Source organism: Chiloscyllium punctatum, chromosome 3, assembly GCF_047496795.1.
Source record: "Chiloscyllium punctatum isolate Juve2018m chromosome 3, sChiPun1.3, whole genome shotgun sequence".
NCBI classification, from domain to species: Eukaryota; Metazoa; Chordata; class Chondrichthyes; order Orectolobiformes; family Hemiscylliidae; genus Chiloscyllium; species Chiloscyllium punctatum.
This window is the reverse complement of record NC_092741.1, coordinates 136574064-136592673: the sequence shown is the minus strand read 5'-3', so window position 1 is coordinate 136592673 and position 18610 is coordinate 136574064. Positions and strand designations below refer to the sequence as shown.

Here is an 18610-nt window from a genome sequence, read left to right as displayed (position 1 = left end):
ACGTGATTAAAACATGCTTAACATGGTCTTGTTACCTATTTAGGAAACTTACTTCGAATACTAAAATGCAATTTGAGATTGAATAAACTGTTAATTTTAGATGATGAAATTTTATACTACTGTTTTAGAAAATACAATCTTGCAGTTTCCCACAATTCATGTTATTTTCAGTATAAACTGTATGGCTCTAAGTATACTGCCTTTATACTCTTCTAAGGATCCACTCAATCTATCCTGTCTATACCTGCCATATGCTTCCTTCTTTTTCTTAACCAAACCCTCAATTTCTTTCGTCATCCAGCATTCCCTACACCTAGACTTTCCTTTCACTCGAATAGGAATATACTTTCTCTGGACTCTCGTTATCTCATTTCTGAAGCCTCCAATTTTCCAGCCGCCCCTTTACCTGTGAACACCTGTCCCCAATCAGCTTTTGAAAGTTCTTGCCTCATTCCATCAAAATTAGTCTTTCTCCAATTTAGAACTTCAACTTTTAGATCTGGTCTATCCTTTTCCATCACTATTTTAAAACTAATAGAATTATGGTTGCTGGCCCCAAAGTGCTCCCCATTGACACATCAGTCACCTGCCCTGCCTTATTTCCCAAGAGTAGGTCAAGTTTTACACCTTCTCTAGTAGATACATCCACATACTGAATCAGAAAATGTTCTTGTACACACTAAACAAATTCCTTTCCATCTAAACCCTTAACACTATGGCAGTCCCAGTCTATGTTTGGAAAGTTAAAATCCCCTACCATAACCACCCTATTATTCATACAGATAGCTGAGATCTCCTTACAAGTTTGTTTCTCAATTTCCCTCTGACTATTAGGGGGACTATAATACAATCTCAATAAGGTGATCATCCCTTTCTTATTTCTCAGTTCTACCCAAATAACTTCCCTGGATGCCTTCTGGGAATATCCTCTCAGTACTCATGATTTGGAGATGTCGGTTTTGGACTGGGGTGTACAAAGTTAAAAATCACACAACACCAGGTTATAGTACAACAGGTTTAATTGGAAGCACACTAGGAATGCAATGCTATTGCTTATCAAAAACACCACTCCCTTTCCTGCCTTACCTCCCTTTCTATCCTTCCTGTAGCATTTGTATCCTGGAACATTAAGCTGCCAGTCCTGTCCATGCCTGAACCATGTTTCTGTAATTGCTATGATATCCCAGTCCCATGTTCCAAACCATGCCCTGAGTTCATCTGCCTTCCCTGTTAGGCCTCTTGCATTGAAATAAATGCAGTTGAATTTATCAGTCCTACCATGTTCTCTGCTTTGTCCACTGCCTTCCCTGACTGTTTGACTCCCTTTTCTTTTCAACACCAATCTCAGATTAATCTCTTTTCCTCACTATCTCTCAGTGTCTATTTCCGCCCCCCCCCCACTCCTGACGTATTAGTTTAAATCCTCCCGAGCAGCTCGAGCAAATCTCCCTGCCAGCATATTCATCCCCTTCTAAATCAGGTGCAATCCGTTCTTCTTGTGCAGGTCACTTCTACTCCAGAAAAGATTCCAATGATCCAAAAATGTGAATCCTTCTCCCATACACCAGCTCCTCAGCCATGCATTCATCTGCTGTATCCTCTATTCCTACCCTCACTGACTTGTAACACCAGAAGTAATCCAGATATTACTACTCTGGAGAACCTCCTTTTTAAATTCCTGCCTAACTCTATAATCTCCCTTCAGAATCTCATCCTTTTACCTTCCTGTGTCTGTGGTTCCAGTGTGTACAATGACCTCCTGCTGGGCCCTCTCCCCCTTGAGAACATTCTGTACCCTCTCTGAGACATCCTTAATCCTGGCACCAGGGAGGTAACAAACCATTCCCATTTTTTGCTGCTGGCCACAGAAATGTTTGTCTTCGCCTTGGACTAGAGAATCCCCTATCACAATTGATCTCTTGGAATCCGATGTATTCCTCATTGCATGAGACTCAATCTCAATACCAGAGACTTGGCTGTTTGTGCTACATTCCTGAGAATCCATCACCCCCTACATTTTTCCAAAACAGCATGCTTGTTTGAAATGGAAATAGCCACAGAAGACTCCTCCACTACCTTTCCTGGAATTAACCCATCTGTGTGACTGTATCTGTGACTTTTCTCCCTTCCTACAACTGCCATCCATCATACCCCCTTGCTCTTGTAAATTGCTCATTGCCTCTCACTGACGCTCCAACTGATGCATTCAATCTGATAGGATTCACAACCAATGGCATTTATTGCAGATATAATCCTCAGTAACATATAAACTCTCCCTAAACTCCCACATTTGACTAAAAAAAGCATATTATTCTACTAAGGACCAGTTTTGCTTCTTCCAATCTGCAGACCCAGAAAATAACACCGTCTTATTCCTTTACAAAACACTGCTCCAGGCTAAGTTAATAATTATGGCTTATGTTTTTAAGTTTAATCAAGAGACATATCTCGATAAAACATATAATCAAGAAAGAACAGACTCTACTCACTACTGCAGACTTACAGCAAGGCCACACTTAAAAGTTTTCACTTACCTGTTTCTATGCTGTGACCTCTCCTAAACAGGTTCTCCCAAGATGAGTTGTCAATTTCACTGTTTGTTAATTTTCCTGGACGCACTCCGATGTCCAGCAATACATTCAACAACAAAGGCAGTAATTGCGCAGGTTCACTGCTTGTCAGTTAGCAGTGTGAGTTTCTTTTTTTTCTCTCTCTCCTGCACTGACCTCATCATATGCTGCCATAGTCTCTTCCTCTCCCTTTTAAAAGTGCCATTGTTTTGACTTTTTTTTCCAAAGTTCCAAAATAATGCAACAGCATATAAAACAGCAATTGCTGCTCCTGGAATTTGCGGAAATCACTTCCAATACCGAAAATACTCAAAAAAGGAGCAGCCTGTTACAGCCAGAAATTTTTCTCATCCTCCATCTTGGATTATCCAGAATCCTTTTTTTTTCTTGTGGTATAAAACAACATATTGAGACCTGAATACAAAAATAGGGAAGTGATGTTCCATTTGAACCACATCGGTTCCATCCGTATGCATTTCTATACATTCCATTATAGGGATATTAAGAGAACGAAAAGTTTGCAATAAAAACTGAATAGAATTCTGTTAGGAATAAGTTATGTTTTTTTAAAATGGAGCTTATTCGTTGTAGCAAGTTAAAAAGAATTCAATTGCGGTTTTCAAAACCATGAAAGCTTCTGAAAAGAGCTGAAGAACATATCTGCCGGTTGATGAAGTCACATGGGCACATGAATCCTGAATTGATGCAAAAAGAATCATTGGGATGCTGTATATAGTTTCCAGAAACTAGTTTGTTTGTACGTAGAATGATTATCCATAAATATCTAAGTTAAAAATAATTAGATAAAGACTTGAAAGTGAAGTAAAACTGATTACTTAAAAGAACAGAGAAATAAACTTAAATAGCTACAGTTGAAGAATGAGCACCAGTACAAGCATCAGGAACCAAATAGCTTTCCATAGTGGCAAAAGTTTTATAATCTTATCATTTCTGAATTCTAATTTTAGGAAAATTAAATTAATTAAATTTAGCATTCTAAGAATCATATAGCATGGAAACAGACCGTTCGGCCCAACTCGTCCATGCTGACCAGATATCCTGAACTGATCTCGTCTCAAAATGCCTTTTAAATGTTGGAATTGTACCTGCCTTCACCACTTGCTCTGGCAGCTTGTTCCATACGTACACAACCCTCTGCATGAAAAAGTTATCCCTTAGGTCCCTTTTAAATCTTTGCCCTCTCACCTTAAACTTATGCCCTAAAGTTTTCGACTCCCCTACTCTGGGAAAATACTTTGGCTATTCACTTTATCCTTGTCTCTCATGATTTTTTAAGCCTGTATAAGGTCACCTCTCAGCTTCCAACACTCTGGGAAAATAGGCCCTGTTCATTCACCCTCTCCCAATAGCTCAAACCCTCCAATCCCAGCAACATCTTTGTAAGTCCTTTCTGAACCCTTTCAAGTTTCACAACATCTTTCCTCTAGCATGGAGACCAGAATTGAATGCAGTATTCTAAAAGTGGTCTAACCAATATCCTGTTCAACTGCAAAATGACCTCCCAACTCCTATACTGAATGCACTGACTAATGAAGGCAAGCATACCAATTACCTTCTTCATCACCCTGTCTACTGCAACTTCACTTTCAAGGAACTATGCACCTGTATCCCCCTTGTTTCAGCAACACTCCGCAGGGCCCTATCATTAACTGTATAAGTCCTGCCCTGACTTGCTGTGCAAAATGCAACACCTCACAATTGTCTAAATTAAACTCTATCTGCCACTCCTTGGCCCATTGACACATCAGATCAAGGCTCTGAGATAATCTTCTTCACTGTCCACGGCACCACCAATTTTGGTGCCACCTGTAAGCTTACTAACTGTACCTCCTATATTCACATCCAAATCATTTATATAAATGAGGAAAAGCAGTGGACCCAGCACCAATCTTTGCAGCACACCACTGGTCACAGTCTGTGAGTCCAAAAGAAAACCCTCCACCACCTCCCTCTGTCTCCTAGCTTCAAGCCAATTTTATATCCAATTGACTGGCTGCCCAGGGTTTTATATGATCTAACCTAGTCAACAAGTCTACCACGAGGAATCTTGTCAAACATCTTGCTGAAGTCCATATAGACAACAACTATAACTCTGCCTTCATCAATTGTCATTGTCACTTCTTCAAAAAATCTCAATTAGGTTAGTGAGAAATGATTTCACAAAGCCATGTTGACTCTCTCTAATTACTCTTTGCCTTTCCAAAAACATGCAAGTCCTGTCCCTCAGAATCCCCTCCAACAACTTACTCACCACTGATGTCAGCCTCACTGGTCTATAGTTCCCTGGCTTTTCGTTACCACCTTTGTTAAATAATTAGCCAACTTCCAGTCTTCCGGCACCTCACTGTGGCTATTGATGATACAAATATTTCAGCTAGGGGCCCTTCATACTCTACCCTAGCTTCCCACAGTGTTCTGAGATATACTTGATCAGGTTCTGGGGATTTATCCACCTTTAATCGTTTTAAGATGTCCAGTACCCCCTCTTCTGTGCTGTGGACCCTTTTCAAATATCATTGTTTATTTCTTCATGTTCTATAGCTTCCATATCCTTCTCCACAGTAAATACTGATCCGAAGTACTCATTTAGTACCTCGCCCATCTCCTGTGGTTCCACACATAGATGACCTTGTTGATCTTTATGGGGCTCTATTTTCTCTTTATCCTATAGGGTATTTGTAGAATCTCTTTGGATTTTCCTTAACCCTACTTGTCAAAGATTTCTCATGTCTGCTTTTTGCACTCCTGATTTCTCCTACTTCCCTTATTCACTTGATCCCTTGCTGTCAACACTTGACATAGGTTTCCTTTTTCTTGACCAGATCCTCGATTTCGATAGTTATCCAGCATTCTCTACACCTACCAGACTTGCCCTTCACACTAACAGGAATATATTAACTCTGAACTCGTTATCTCATTTTAAATCCCTCCCACTTTCCAACCATCCCTTTGCCTCCAAATAGCCTCAAAATCAACTTTTGAAAGTTTTTGCCTGATGTCATCAAAATTGGCCTTACTCCAGTTTAGAGCTTTACTTTTAGATCAGGTCTATCCTTTTCAATAACTCATTTAAAACTACTTGAATTATGATCACTGGCCCCAAAAATGCTTCCCCACTGACACCTTAGTTACTTGCCCCCCATTATTTCCCAAGAGATGGTCAAGTTTTGCTCCCCTTCTAGTAGATACATCCACATATTGAATAAGAAAATTTTCTTGTGCACATTTAGTAAATTCCTTTCTTTCCAAGCCTTTTACACTATGGCAGTTCCCATCTATGGGCAGAATGTTAAAATCCCCTACCATTACAACACTATTATTCTTACAGATATCTGAGATCTCCTTACATAGTTGCCTCTCAATTTTTCATTGACAATTGAGGGACCTATAGTACAATCCCAATGAAGTAATCATTCCTATTTCTCAGTTCCACCCATGTAACCTCACTGGAAATGCAGAGTTTTCCCATGAATACCCTCCCTAGGTACAGCTGTAATCTTATCCTTAACTAAAGCTCCACTCCCCTTCCAATAGCATCAATGCCCTGGAACATTAAGCTGCCAGTCCTGCCCTTCCCTGAGCCATGTTTCTGTAATAGCTATAATATCCCAGTCCCCTGTTCCAACCATGCCCTGAGTTCATCTGCCTTTCCTGTCAGGCCTCTTGCATTGAAATGAATGCAGTTTAATTTCTGAGTCTTGCCTTGTTCTCTGCATTGTTCTTGCATGCCTTAATGTTTAACTTGCATTTTGTTTCTAATGTGCCTGCCACAAACTAATCCCTTTTCTCACATCTTAAAACATATAAAGATCCCGGGACCTGATCAGATATACCCGAGAACACTGTGGGAAGCTAGGAAAGAAATTGCTGGGCCCTTTGCTGAGATAGATGTGTCATCAATGGCCAAAGACTGGAGTTTGGTAACACGGAACCTGACATTGATGGTGGGCAAGTTGTTGGATGGAGTCTGAGGGGCAGTATTTACATATATCTGGAAAGTCAATAGTCGGCATGATTTCGTGCATGGCAAATTGTGTCTCACAAACTTGATTGAGTTTCTTGAAGAAGAGGCAGGCACAGTAGTTTCATTTAAGGTGCGTCTGGACAGATGCATGAGTAGGTGGGGAGCAGAGGGATACAAGTCCTTAGGAATTGGGCAACAGGTTTAGACAGTGGATATGGATTCGCATAGGCTTGGGGGGGCCGAAGCATCTGTTCCAGGGCTATAAATTTTCTTTGTTCTTTGTAAGTATCAAAGAGGATTGATGATGGCAGAGCAATGCACATGATCTTTATGGACTTCAGTAAGGCATTCCACAAGGTAGACTGGTTAGCAAGGTTAGATCACACAGAATAGAGGGAGAACTAACTATTTGGATACAGAACTGACTCGAAGGTAGAAGACAGAGGGTCGTAGTGGAGGGTTGCTTTTCGGACTGGAGGCCTGTGACCAGTGGTGTGCCACAAGGATCGGTGCTGGGTCCACCGCTTTTCATAATTTACATAAATGATTTGGATGTGAACATAGGAGGTATAGTTAGTAATTTTGCAGATGACCTCAGAATTAGAGATGGAGTGTATAGCAAGGAAGGTTACCTCAGAGTACAACGAGATCTTGATCAGATGAGCCACTGGGCTAAGGAGTGCTAGATAGAGTTTAATTTAGACAAGTGTGAGGTACTGCATTTTGGAAAGGCAAATCAGAGCAGGACTTATACACTTAATGGTAAGAACCTGGGGAGTGTTGCTGAACAAAGAGATTCTGGAGTGCAGGTTCATGGTTCCTTGAATATGAAGTCGCACGTAGATAGGATAGTGAAGAAGGCATTTGGTATGCTTGCCTTTATTAGTCAGTGCATTGTGTATAGGAGTTGGGAGTCACATTGCAGCTCTACAGGACATTGATTAGGCCACTATTGGAATACTGCATGCAATTCTTGTCTCCCTCCTATTGGAAGGATGTTGTGAAACTTGAAAGGGTTCAGAAAAGATTTACGACGATGCTGCCATGTTTGGAAGGTTTGAGCTATAGGGAGAGGCTGAATAGACTGGGACTATTTTCTTTGGAGCGCAGAGGCTGAGGGGTGACATTGTAGCAGTTTATAAAATCATGAGAAACATGGAAAGGGTAAATAGCCAAGGTCTTTTCCCTTGGATGGGGGAGTCGGAAACTGGAGGGCACAGGTTTTAGGTGAGGGGGAAAAGTTTAAAAGGGACTTAAGGGGCAACTTTTTCATGCAGGGGATGGTGCGCATGAGGAATAAGCTGCCAAAGGAAGTGGTGGAGCCTGGTACAATTATAACATTTAAAAGGCATCTGGATGGGTATATGAATAGGAAAGGTTTAGAGGGATAGGGGCCAAATGCTGGCAAATACGACTAGATTAATTTAGGATATCATGTCAGCATGGACAAGTTGGACCAAAGGGTCTGTTTCTGTACTGTACCTCACTTTGACTCCGTGACCCTATTTATAATTCGTAAAATCAAACACTAAGCTGATCAGGTTCTGAAATCACTGATCATTCCCAACTGCTGTGTTTAGTTCCAATAATGAGGTCTCCCAAGGTCAACTTTGAAATTGTACTACACTGCTTGTTTCTCTTTGACCTATCTCCAGAGATGTTTGTAATTTCACAGTCAGTCAGCTGTGAAAGTTTGCTGCTTAATTATTTTGATATATTATTGTTGGTCTCCAGAGCCCTTTTCCAACCTGTCCGCATGGTCACTGTCCCGAAACTTTGTCTGCTGCTCTTTTTCGTCTGCTCGCTTAATGTATTGCTGTTTTAGATTTTTTTTAAAAGTTCCAAAAACAATGCAAAACTTATAAAAATAGCTTTTAACATTTCTCACGTGAATTGCTCGAATGTAGGTAAAAGCCAAACTATTGAAGAAGTTGGAATTCTTTACCTTTCTCTTTGAGGAACAGAGCTCAATTTGTTTTGTGCAGTTAATCTCTTTTTAGTCTCAAATTCTCTTTTGATACAGCCTATGACTTTGGCCATTGAACGAACTTTGGGAGTCAATAAACCATCATCAAATCAGTTTAATTTACATATTAAACCTTCAGGAATTATTTGTAATTCTCTTGCATCTGAATTTCTGCTGTACAAATTGATATGATTACAAGACTTCAACCCAGTAGTAAAAGGTTCCTGTCAGTGACTAATATGAAAGTAAATCAAAAGGTTGTATCTGTGTAGCCTCATGAGAAGTGCTTTAACATAGAATAGTCGCTTTGGTTAAGCATATTACTACAGGGATCAAGATATTGTCATAAAATATACACTGTAAGTGTGTTGTTCACATTATCATGCACTGTGCTATATAGCACCTCAAGGAGACATTTCCGTTGCTATTTTTAATCCCACATATTTTGAAATTCTTAAATTTATTCTATAGTCAAATAAAATAAATAATGCCATTGTTTAGAAGGGAAGCATTAATCTTTTTCATTTTGGAGTTTTAAACTTTTAAACTTTATGAATTATTTAGGGCCATTGGTTCATTCTCCAGCTGTAATTTCAGAAAATGAAAGGCATTGTAACATCATTGCTGAACAGATTATGGTATTTACTTTAAAGTTCACCATGAACTTTAAAGTTCTCTCAATCTCTGATGCTATGTACATGCTATCAATAAGACATTCTCAAATTAGCCTAATCTGCAGAATAATCTTGCAAGAGTTGTTTGTAATACTTTTCCAACTCAAGTTCTACTGTACACATTGATACAAATACAAATCACTAACTCATCTTTCTATTCATTGTCCAATCCAGAAATAAAAGTTTTCAACAGTGACTAATACAAGGGTATCTCTCCATTTGGCCTCATAGGATGTGCTTTCAGAGACTGTTTCATGCAGGTTTCTTAAAGGAGCATGTTTTATTCACAGTTCAATTAGGTCAAGGCTACCATATTTCAGTTACATTTCTTGTGAAAGGAAGGTATCTTGATGATTTTACTATCATTGCAGTGTTGGATAAATAAGTCAAACCTGCACCTGCCAGCCCTGTAAGTTTCAGCATGCTTTCCTAATCCTGAAAATTAGAATTTAAATGCATAGTAATACAATATTCTGATTCAAGCTCATTATGATCATGTAGATTTTCCGTTCAGTGGCAGAAAACCTGCTGTTATCCAAGGAAGCAAAAAAAGTTTTCTCCACACAATTTTCACTGTTTCCCTGTTGGTTAATGTTTATTGTCTGCATTTCAGCAGCATAGTTCTTACCTAACTGTCTACAGAGCTTTTTTTAGTGAAGGTTTGGTGCATACCTGATTAAACAGGTTATTGAAATGTCTGGCCAGAGTAACCAAATTAGTAAAAGTAATCAGATTACCCTCCTGAAGTAAATTTTAAAAATAGGTTTGGAATGTCCTGTCTACAGAATGCAGGAGAAATCAAATCTAGCAAAATATTGTTCTTCAGTCTACTCTCAATTATCAAAGTGATCAAATAGGTCATGAAAACCTGTACATTTAAGGTAAGAAACAACAGGAATGTTGTAAGAACACCATTGCATCTACATTTCTTTCCAAGTCAGATACCATCTTAGCTTGAACAGACATGACTGTCCCTTCAGCAACGCTGAACTAATAATCAGGAATTCTCGAGAACACTATTATGGAAACTCCATCAACAGTATACTTGCAGATATTCAATTCTGAGGCCGACTACCAATACCTCAGTAACTATAGTTAACAATAAACACAGCCTTGTCAGCTACATCCTGAGGATATGTAAGACAGCGCAAGCAATTACAGGGTGTTTTGGTGGTATTCGTTGAGCAATGAATGTTGGGCAGGAAAGCTTTGCTCCTCTCCCACAAATGCTATGGAAAAGTTTGCAACCACCTAATGCTGAGGATGGGATCTAAATCACTACACATACCAAAATGCAGAAGTCTCTACTACATGAATTAATGAATACTGTTTACTAATTTTCTCTGCATCTATAAACCAATGTAATTCTGCATATTACTATTTGTGATCAAGGACTACAGATTCAGAATCTTGCTAATTTTTAAAATAGTATTTCCGAACAACTCACCACATATTTGAATTAAATAAAAGGTCAGAACTTTTCCCCAGACATCTGTCCATTTTACTTGATTACTGTAGAGGTTTATATAAAGACAGTTGCAATTTGTTTATGGTCAGTTATCAGATTTCAGTCTTCCACCTGGCTCTTCACTTTGATATCAAAGGACATTATTTAAATCTTTGCAGATTAGAGATTATTCATTGAATTTATTTCCTTTGCTATGAAAATTTTGTTAGCCAAATCATAAAACTGTGCTGTGCCATAATATTGATTTTGGAATATACCACAGAGGCTTTGCAGATTAATGTCAGTATAAGCTGCCAAATAAGTAACTCCAATTTTAAAAAAAGACTATCTCCGTAACAACATAATGCGACAAGCTGGTTCTGTATCAAAAGGGAACATTCCAAGGTGCAGAGAGCATTATCAAACATCCAGGGCTGTCCTCACACACAAATGTAGATTTTCGTGGCAATTTCAATATTACAAAATGGACCAATATTCTCCAGCAGAAACAATGAAAATGTTAATTCCAATTGTCAGAATAATGACCAAACTCATGTTATTGTATCATTCCAATTTAGCATTAATTATAATTAAAGACACAAATGGTATCCTGTCATGGATGCATTTAACTTTAAAATTTGATGATGTACAAAGCTGATAATTGAAGAACCGTTTATATAATGTACATAAGTTAAAGATGAAGCAAAGCTAAGAGGTTTTTATTTTCTCCCATGATTTATAACCTGACACAGTCCTCTCAAAATAATCTAATTATTACAGCACTTTAAACTGTTGCAAACTCGAAATGATTCCATAGATGTTCAATGTTATGAATTTTTAAAATTCATTCAGGGAATATGGGCTTTGAAAGTTGAGCCAGCATCCTTAGTTAGCCTTGAGAAGATTGTTTAGATCAGTGTGGTGCTGGAAAAGCACAGCAGGTTAAGCAGCATCTGAGGAGCAGGAAAATTGACATTTCGGGCAAAAGCCCTTCATCAGGAACCCAACTTTTGCCCGAAACGTCAATTTTCCTGCTCCTCAGATGCTAGCTGACCTGCTGTGCTTTTCCAGCACCACTCTGATCTAAACTCTGGTTTCTAGCATCTGAGGTCCTCACTTTTGCCTTGAGAAGATTGTGGTGAGCTGCTTTCATGAACCCTGTACTGTTGGTATACGCACAGTAGTGATAGGGATGTTGTTTCAGGATTTTGACATGGCAACTGTGAAGCAATAATTTCAAGTCAGGGTGGTGTGTGTCTTGGACAGGAACCTGTGGTGATGTTCCCATCTATCTGCTGCCCTTGTCCTTCTATGTTGTAGAGGTTCAGGGTTTGCAAGATACTTTCTAAGGAGCTTTGGTGAGTTGTTGCAGTGCCTCCTGCAGATGGTACACATTTCTGCCACTGTCTGTTTCTTGTGCAGGGATTGCATTTTGAAGATATTAGATGGGGTACCATTCAACAGTGTTGAGATTCTTGAGTGTTGCTAGAACTGCACTTATATGTGCAAGTGGGGAGTACTCCATCACATTCATGACTTGTGCTTTATACATGCAGATCTTGAGGAGTCAAGATGCGAGTTACTTGCCACAGAATCCCAATTTTGATTTGCTCTGGAAACATTTATATATCTGGTCCAGTTCTGTTCCTGGTTAATGGTGACACCAGAATATTGTTAGTGGGAAATTCAACACTAGTAAGGTTGTTGAATGTGAAGGAATGATGATTGGGTTATTTGTTTCCAAGATGGTCATTGCTTAGCACTTGTGTGGTGCAAATGTTGCTTGCCACTTACCGCATTTAATATGACTGTAGTTCCACACAATCCTCAAAGTGAACATAGAACATAAAACATAGAGCATTACAGTGCAGTACAGGCTCTTCGGCCCTCAATATTGTGCCAATCTGAAGCCAAACTAACTTGCACTATTCCATTATCATTCCATTATCCATATGTTTATCCAATGAACATTTAAATGCCTTAAAGTTGGCGAGTCTACTGCTGTTGCAAGCAGGGCATTCCACGTCCTTACTACTACTCTCTTAAAGAACCTACCTCTGACATCTGCCCTATATCTTTCACCCCTCAATTTAAATCTATGTCCCTTCATGCTAGCCATCACCATCCGAGAAAAAGGGCCCTTACAGTCCACCCTATCTAATTCTCTGATCATCTTGTAAATCCTCTGATCGTCTTGAAGGCAGGACTTAGCCACAACAAGGACTATGCAGATGTCATTCCCACTGATACCATCATGGACAGATGTACCTGCTACAGGTAGTTTGTTCCTGCATCATCTGCTGCACTCACTGTAGCAACTACGCCTTTTAGAACCTGGCCAGCTCTGTTAGTGATGGTGTTACTAAATCATGCTTAGTGATAAACATTGAAGTCCCCCACTCAGAACGCATTCTATGTCTTTACCACTCTGTGCACCCGCCAAATAGTGTTCAACATGGTAGAGAACAGAGAACTGAAAGATCAGTAGAGGGAGGGTGTGACGGGCACTAATCAGCAGGGAGTTTCCTTGTCCGTGTTTGACCTGATGCCATGAGACGTCATGGGGTCAGAGTTGGTGTTAAAGATTTCCAGGTAAGCCCCTTCCCAACTGTTTGTCATTTTATCTGTATAATGTCCATTGGGTCTGTTTTGTTGGTAGGATAAGACATACTCAGACTGATGGTGGTAGTGGTGCCCAAGACATTATCAGTAAAGTATGATTCCATGTGAATGACTATATATTCAGTTGATGCTTGACTATTTTGTGGGCTAGCTCTTCCAAGTTTGGCATAATATGTGCAGATTGCTATAATCTTTGGAGGGTTGACAGAGCACAAATAATTTTCATTTCTAGTGCCTTGGTTGAAGTCGGGTGGTTCCTGTCATTTAATTCCTTTAATCACACTTTATAACCATGAGTTACAACCAAATAGCTTGTCTTGGGACATTTAAGAATCAACCACATTGCTGTGGATTTGAAATCAGAGTGAGGCCAGACCAGGTGAGATGGCAGACCTCCTTCTCTAAAGGACTTCAGTGAACTAGATAGGTTTTTACAACAATCAACAATTGGTTTTGTGGTTGCCAGTCGACCAGTTTTTAATTCCACATTTATAATTGAATTCACATTTCATCATCTGCCATAGTGAGTTTCAAACTCATAACTCCATGGATTTCTGGATTACTCATCTCCAGAACCTCAAACTGTATCTCAAACTGAGGATGTGTGAATTGGCTCCAGTCTGTTCAACCTCCTCCATTAGCTGCCACAAAGATAGATGATTTTTTAAGCATGAGGCAATAATCCTCTCTAATTCAAATATTGTTAATTAACTTCTGCCAGAGCAGAAAGGATTTACTAACCCTGGGCAAATAAACACGAAATGTGGCTTCAGCATACACACCCAAGTACAAAGTTAAAAAGGGATCGTGTCCAGTATATTAGGAAGCTGAAAGAAATATACAATGTAAAATTCTTGGGGTGTCCCTGAAGTATAAGTTTTTAACTTGAGACTGTGGTTATTCAGTTGGTATTATCAGTGGCAAGTGAATATTGCATAATTCCTTTTACACTCTGAGTCCGGATGCTTTCCTTCAGTCAGTATTGTCACAGGGTAATTTGTTTTCTTCAGAGGTATGAAGAGTTTTTTTTTCCCCAGCTAGTTTGAATTGTGTACTCAAAAATCTATCTTCTCTTTTTGCCCACAAGCAGATCCTTGAAATATAAGCTCATTTTCTGCATTCTTTCTGTGCAAGTTTCATTTTAGGCTTACTAATTGTAGGCAAGGTTCCATCTGCAATATGTGAAAATTCTCATAATGTTGTAAATCAGAATAGAAGATGAGGACCATTTAAAACCTGACTGAGTTGATTGGTTTCCATGCCTTTTTAATAAAAGGTTAATTTCAGTTCAGATTGGATTCATTTATTCCACATTGGTTTTGTGAAGTTTGGCTAACTTGTGTGGTGAAGTGATTACTATGCCCAAAGTCAGTGTTTGTCCCCTTTTGAAAGCTTTTTAGCTCATCAGAGTCACAGGTGTTAAATTCAGTGGATGGAATTTTGAAATCAATAACCCGTATTTTATCAGTATTGTGACAAAATTGATTTTAATTTCACAGATTTACAGAATTGTTGTAGTGCAGGAGAAGGCCAATCAGACCAGCAAAAATGCATCAACTGTGTCACTGTCTTGCTTTCTTCCACCAACCATGCTTCCTTTTTAGATAACAGTCTAATTCCCTTTCGAATGCCTCAATTGAACCTACCTTCACCACACTTCCAGACCTTAACCACTAGCTGCATGAAAACATTTTTCCTCCATTTGTTTTTGCATCATTTGTTACTTAAAAGTGTGCCCTCTTGATCTCGAGGAGGAACAGTTTCTCCTTATCCACTTTCTAATTTCATTTATAAAAACTAATGTATAATTCATTTTCAAACCATTTTTAAAGCACCTTAGCCAATGCAGAACACTGCAATTAGTTAGGAAGAATCAGAGTTCTCATTGCAGGACCTCCTGCTACAATCTGTGTATAAGTGGATTGTTGACGTTTGACAGCAACACTGTCAGTATAATCAAATGGACCATCAGCACTCCCAAATCAGAACCTCAGATACTAGGAAGAAAATGGATACATTGGAACCGTATCCTGGTATGACACACTTTCTTCAGGACAATAAGCTGATGGAAAATATTTGCATTGGTGAGAAAAGTCCTCCTCAACATCTGGCAAACTAGCAAACATCGAGAATGTCTTGAGTAGATCCCTACTGCACTGAAGTGCATGTGATTACAAACCAATTCTTTATCTAGGTTTTTCATAAATATAATTGTGATAAAAGATTGGAAAATTCCCAGTCATGTAGTATCTTGTCTTGTCCATATTTGAAAATTGTTTCTATGATTTTTATATTTATCCATTTACAGATACAGATGCTTGTTTAAGAGAATTATGCAGTAGATTTGTTTTATAAGTTATCATGAGATATCCTTATATTTTTATAATTAGCTCCTTACTGTTTAGAGGGATATTGTACAGAAGTTAATTTAATAAATAGCATCTTTCATTTTCATCAAGCATGACATATTGCTGTATCAGAAATGAACCATTTTACATATTTTCTTCTCATCTAGTCAAGTTTATTGCATTGAAAATGCCCATGGCCAACTGGTACGAGATCTTGACTTCAATCCCAACAAGCAATACTACTTAGCAAGCTGTGGGGATGACTGTAAAGTCAAGTTCTGGGACACCAGAAATGTTCATGAACCCGTCAAGACTTTGGAAGAACATTCCCACTGGTAAGTGTGTCTTCACTTGATCAAGATGGCAATTCACAATTTTCTTTATTGCTGAACAAAGCGACCTTGGAGTGCAGGTTCATAGCTCTTTGAAAGTGGAGTCGCAGCTAGATGGGATAGTGAAGAAGGCGTTTGGTATGCTTTCTTTTATTGGTCAGAGTATTGAGAACAGGAGTTGAGACGTCATGTTACAGCTGTACAGGACATTGGTTAGGCCACTGTTGGAATATTGCGTGCAGTTCTGGTCTCCTTCCTATCTGAAAGATGTTGTGAAACTTGAAAGGGTTCAGAAAAGATTTACAAGGATGTTGCCAAGGTTGGAGGATTTGAGCTATAGGGAGGGGCTGAACAGGCTGGGTCCTGTTAGGGTGAAAGGAAAGGCTGGAAAATGGGAAGCCTTCAGAAATGAGATAACATGAATCCAGAGAAAGTATATTCCTGTTAGGGTGAAAGGAAAGGCTAGCTGTAGGGAATGCTGGATGATAAGAAATTGAAGGTTCGGTTAAGAAAAAGAAGGATGCTTCTGTAAGGTATAGACAGGATAAATCGAGTGAATCCTTAAAAGACTATAAAGGAAGTAGGAGTATACTTAAAAGGGAAATCAGGAGGGCAAAAAGGAGACATGAGTTGTTTTGGCAAATAGAATTAAGAAGAATCCAAAGAGTTTTTATAAATACAATAAGGACAAAAGGGTAACTAGGGAGAGAATAGGGCCCCTCAAAGATCAGCAAGGCGGCCTTTGTGTGGAGCTGCAGAAAATGGGGGAGGTACTAAATGAGTATTTTGCATCAGTATTTACTGTGGAAAAGGATATGGAAGATATAGTCTGTAGGGAAATAGATGGTGACATCTTGAAAAATGTCCATATTACAGAGGAGGAAGTGCTGGATGTCTTGAAATGGGTAAAGGTGGATAAATCCCCAGGACCTGATCAGGTGTACCCTAGAACTCTGTGGGAAGCTAGAGAAGTGATTGCTGGGCCTCTTGCTGAGATATTTGAATCATCGATAGTCACAGGTGAGGTGCCGGAAGACTGGAGGTTAACGTGGTGGCACTGTTTAAGAATGGTGGTAAGGACAAGCCAGGGAACTATAGACCAGTGAGCCTGACGTTGGTGGTGGGCAAGTTGTTGGAAGGAATCCTGAGGTACAGGATGTACATGTGTTTGGAAAGGCAAGGACTGATTAGGGATAGTCAACACGGCTTTGTGCGTGGGAAATCATGTTTCACAAACTTGATTGAGTTTTTTGAGGAAGTAACAAAGAGGAATTGATGAGGTCAGAGTGGTAGATGTGATCGATATGGACTTCACTAAAACGTTCGACAAGGTTCCCCATGGGAGACTGATTATCAAGGTTAGATCTCATGGAATACAGGGAGAACTAGCCATTTGGACACAGAACTGGCTCAAAGGTAGAAAACAGAGGGTGGTGGCATAGAGTTGTTTTCAGACTGGAGGTCTGTGACCAGTGGAGTGCCACAAGGATCAGTGCAGGGTCCTCTACTTTTTATCATTTACATAAATGATTTGGATGTGAGCATAAGAGGTACAGTTAGTAAGTTTGCAGATGACACCAAAATTGGAGGTGTAGTGGACAGCAAAGAGGGTTACCTCAGATTACAACAGGATCTGGACCAGATGGGCCAATGGGCTGAGAAGTGGCAGATGGAGTTTAATTCAGATAAATGCGAGGTGCTGCATTTTGGGAAAGCAAATCTTAGCAGGACTTATATACTTAATGGTAAGGTCCTAGGGAGTGTTGCTGAACAAAGAGACCTGGGAGTGCAGGTTCATTGCTCCTTGAAAGTGGAGTCGCAGGTAGATAGGATAGTGAAGAAGGCGTTTGGTATGCTTTCTTTTATTGGTCAGAATATTGAGTACAGGAGTTGGGAGGTCATGTTGCAGCTGTGTAGGACATTGGTTAGGTCACTGTTGGAATATTGCATGCAATTCTGGTCTCCTTCCTATCGGAAAGGTGTTGTGAAACTTGAAAGGGTTCAGAAAAGATTTGCAAGCATGTTGCTAGGGTTGGAGGATTTGAGCTACAGGGAGAGGCTGAACAGGCTGGGGCTGTTTTCGCTGGAGCTTAGGAGGCAGAGGGGTGACCTAAAGAGGTTTACAAAATTATGAGAGGCATGGATAGGATAAATAGACAAAGTCTTTTCCCTGGTGTCAGGGAGTCCAGAACTAGAGGGCATAGGTTTAGGGTGAGAGGGGAAAGATATAAAAGAGACCTAAGGGGCAACCTTTTCATGCAGAGGGTGGTACGTGTGTGGAATGAGCTGCCAGAGGAAGTGGTGGAGGCTGGTACAATTGCAACATTTAAAAGGCATTTGGATGGGTATATGAATAGGAAGGGTTTGGAGGGATATGGGCCGGGTGCTGGCAAGTGGGACTAGATTGGGTTGGGATATCTTTAGCTCTGATCTCCAGCATCTGCCGTCCTCACTTGCTCCTGTATGTCTTGGAGCCCAGCACTGACACTAAAACGTTTAGGCATATTTTGTTGTTGATTAAAACTTAGTTTGCTGGATTTGTTGAGACTCTGATCTAAAATGGGGATATAAGCCTTAGTTATATCACTGTTTGTCCAATGGTGTACCAAACCATCAGTTAGTAGGTGTTCAGCGACCTGTGGCACGGTTATTATTTTGGGTTCAAA

The 18610-nt window shown here is 39.7% G+C and overlaps 1 protein-coding gene across 1 annotated transcript in view; it reads left to right on the top strand.

Annotated features, from left to right (window-relative positions):
* eipr1 (EARP complex and GARP complex interacting protein 1) overlaps nucleotides 1-18610 on the top strand; it is an 81687-nt gene that overhangs the window by 38033 nt on the left and 25044 nt on the right. The window contains exon 7 of the mRNA XM_072561031.1: nucleotides 15780-15947. Coding sequence (XP_072417132.1) covers nucleotides 15780-15947 — 168 coding nt within the window. The remainder of the gene's footprint in view (nucleotides 1-15779; nucleotides 15948-18610) is intronic.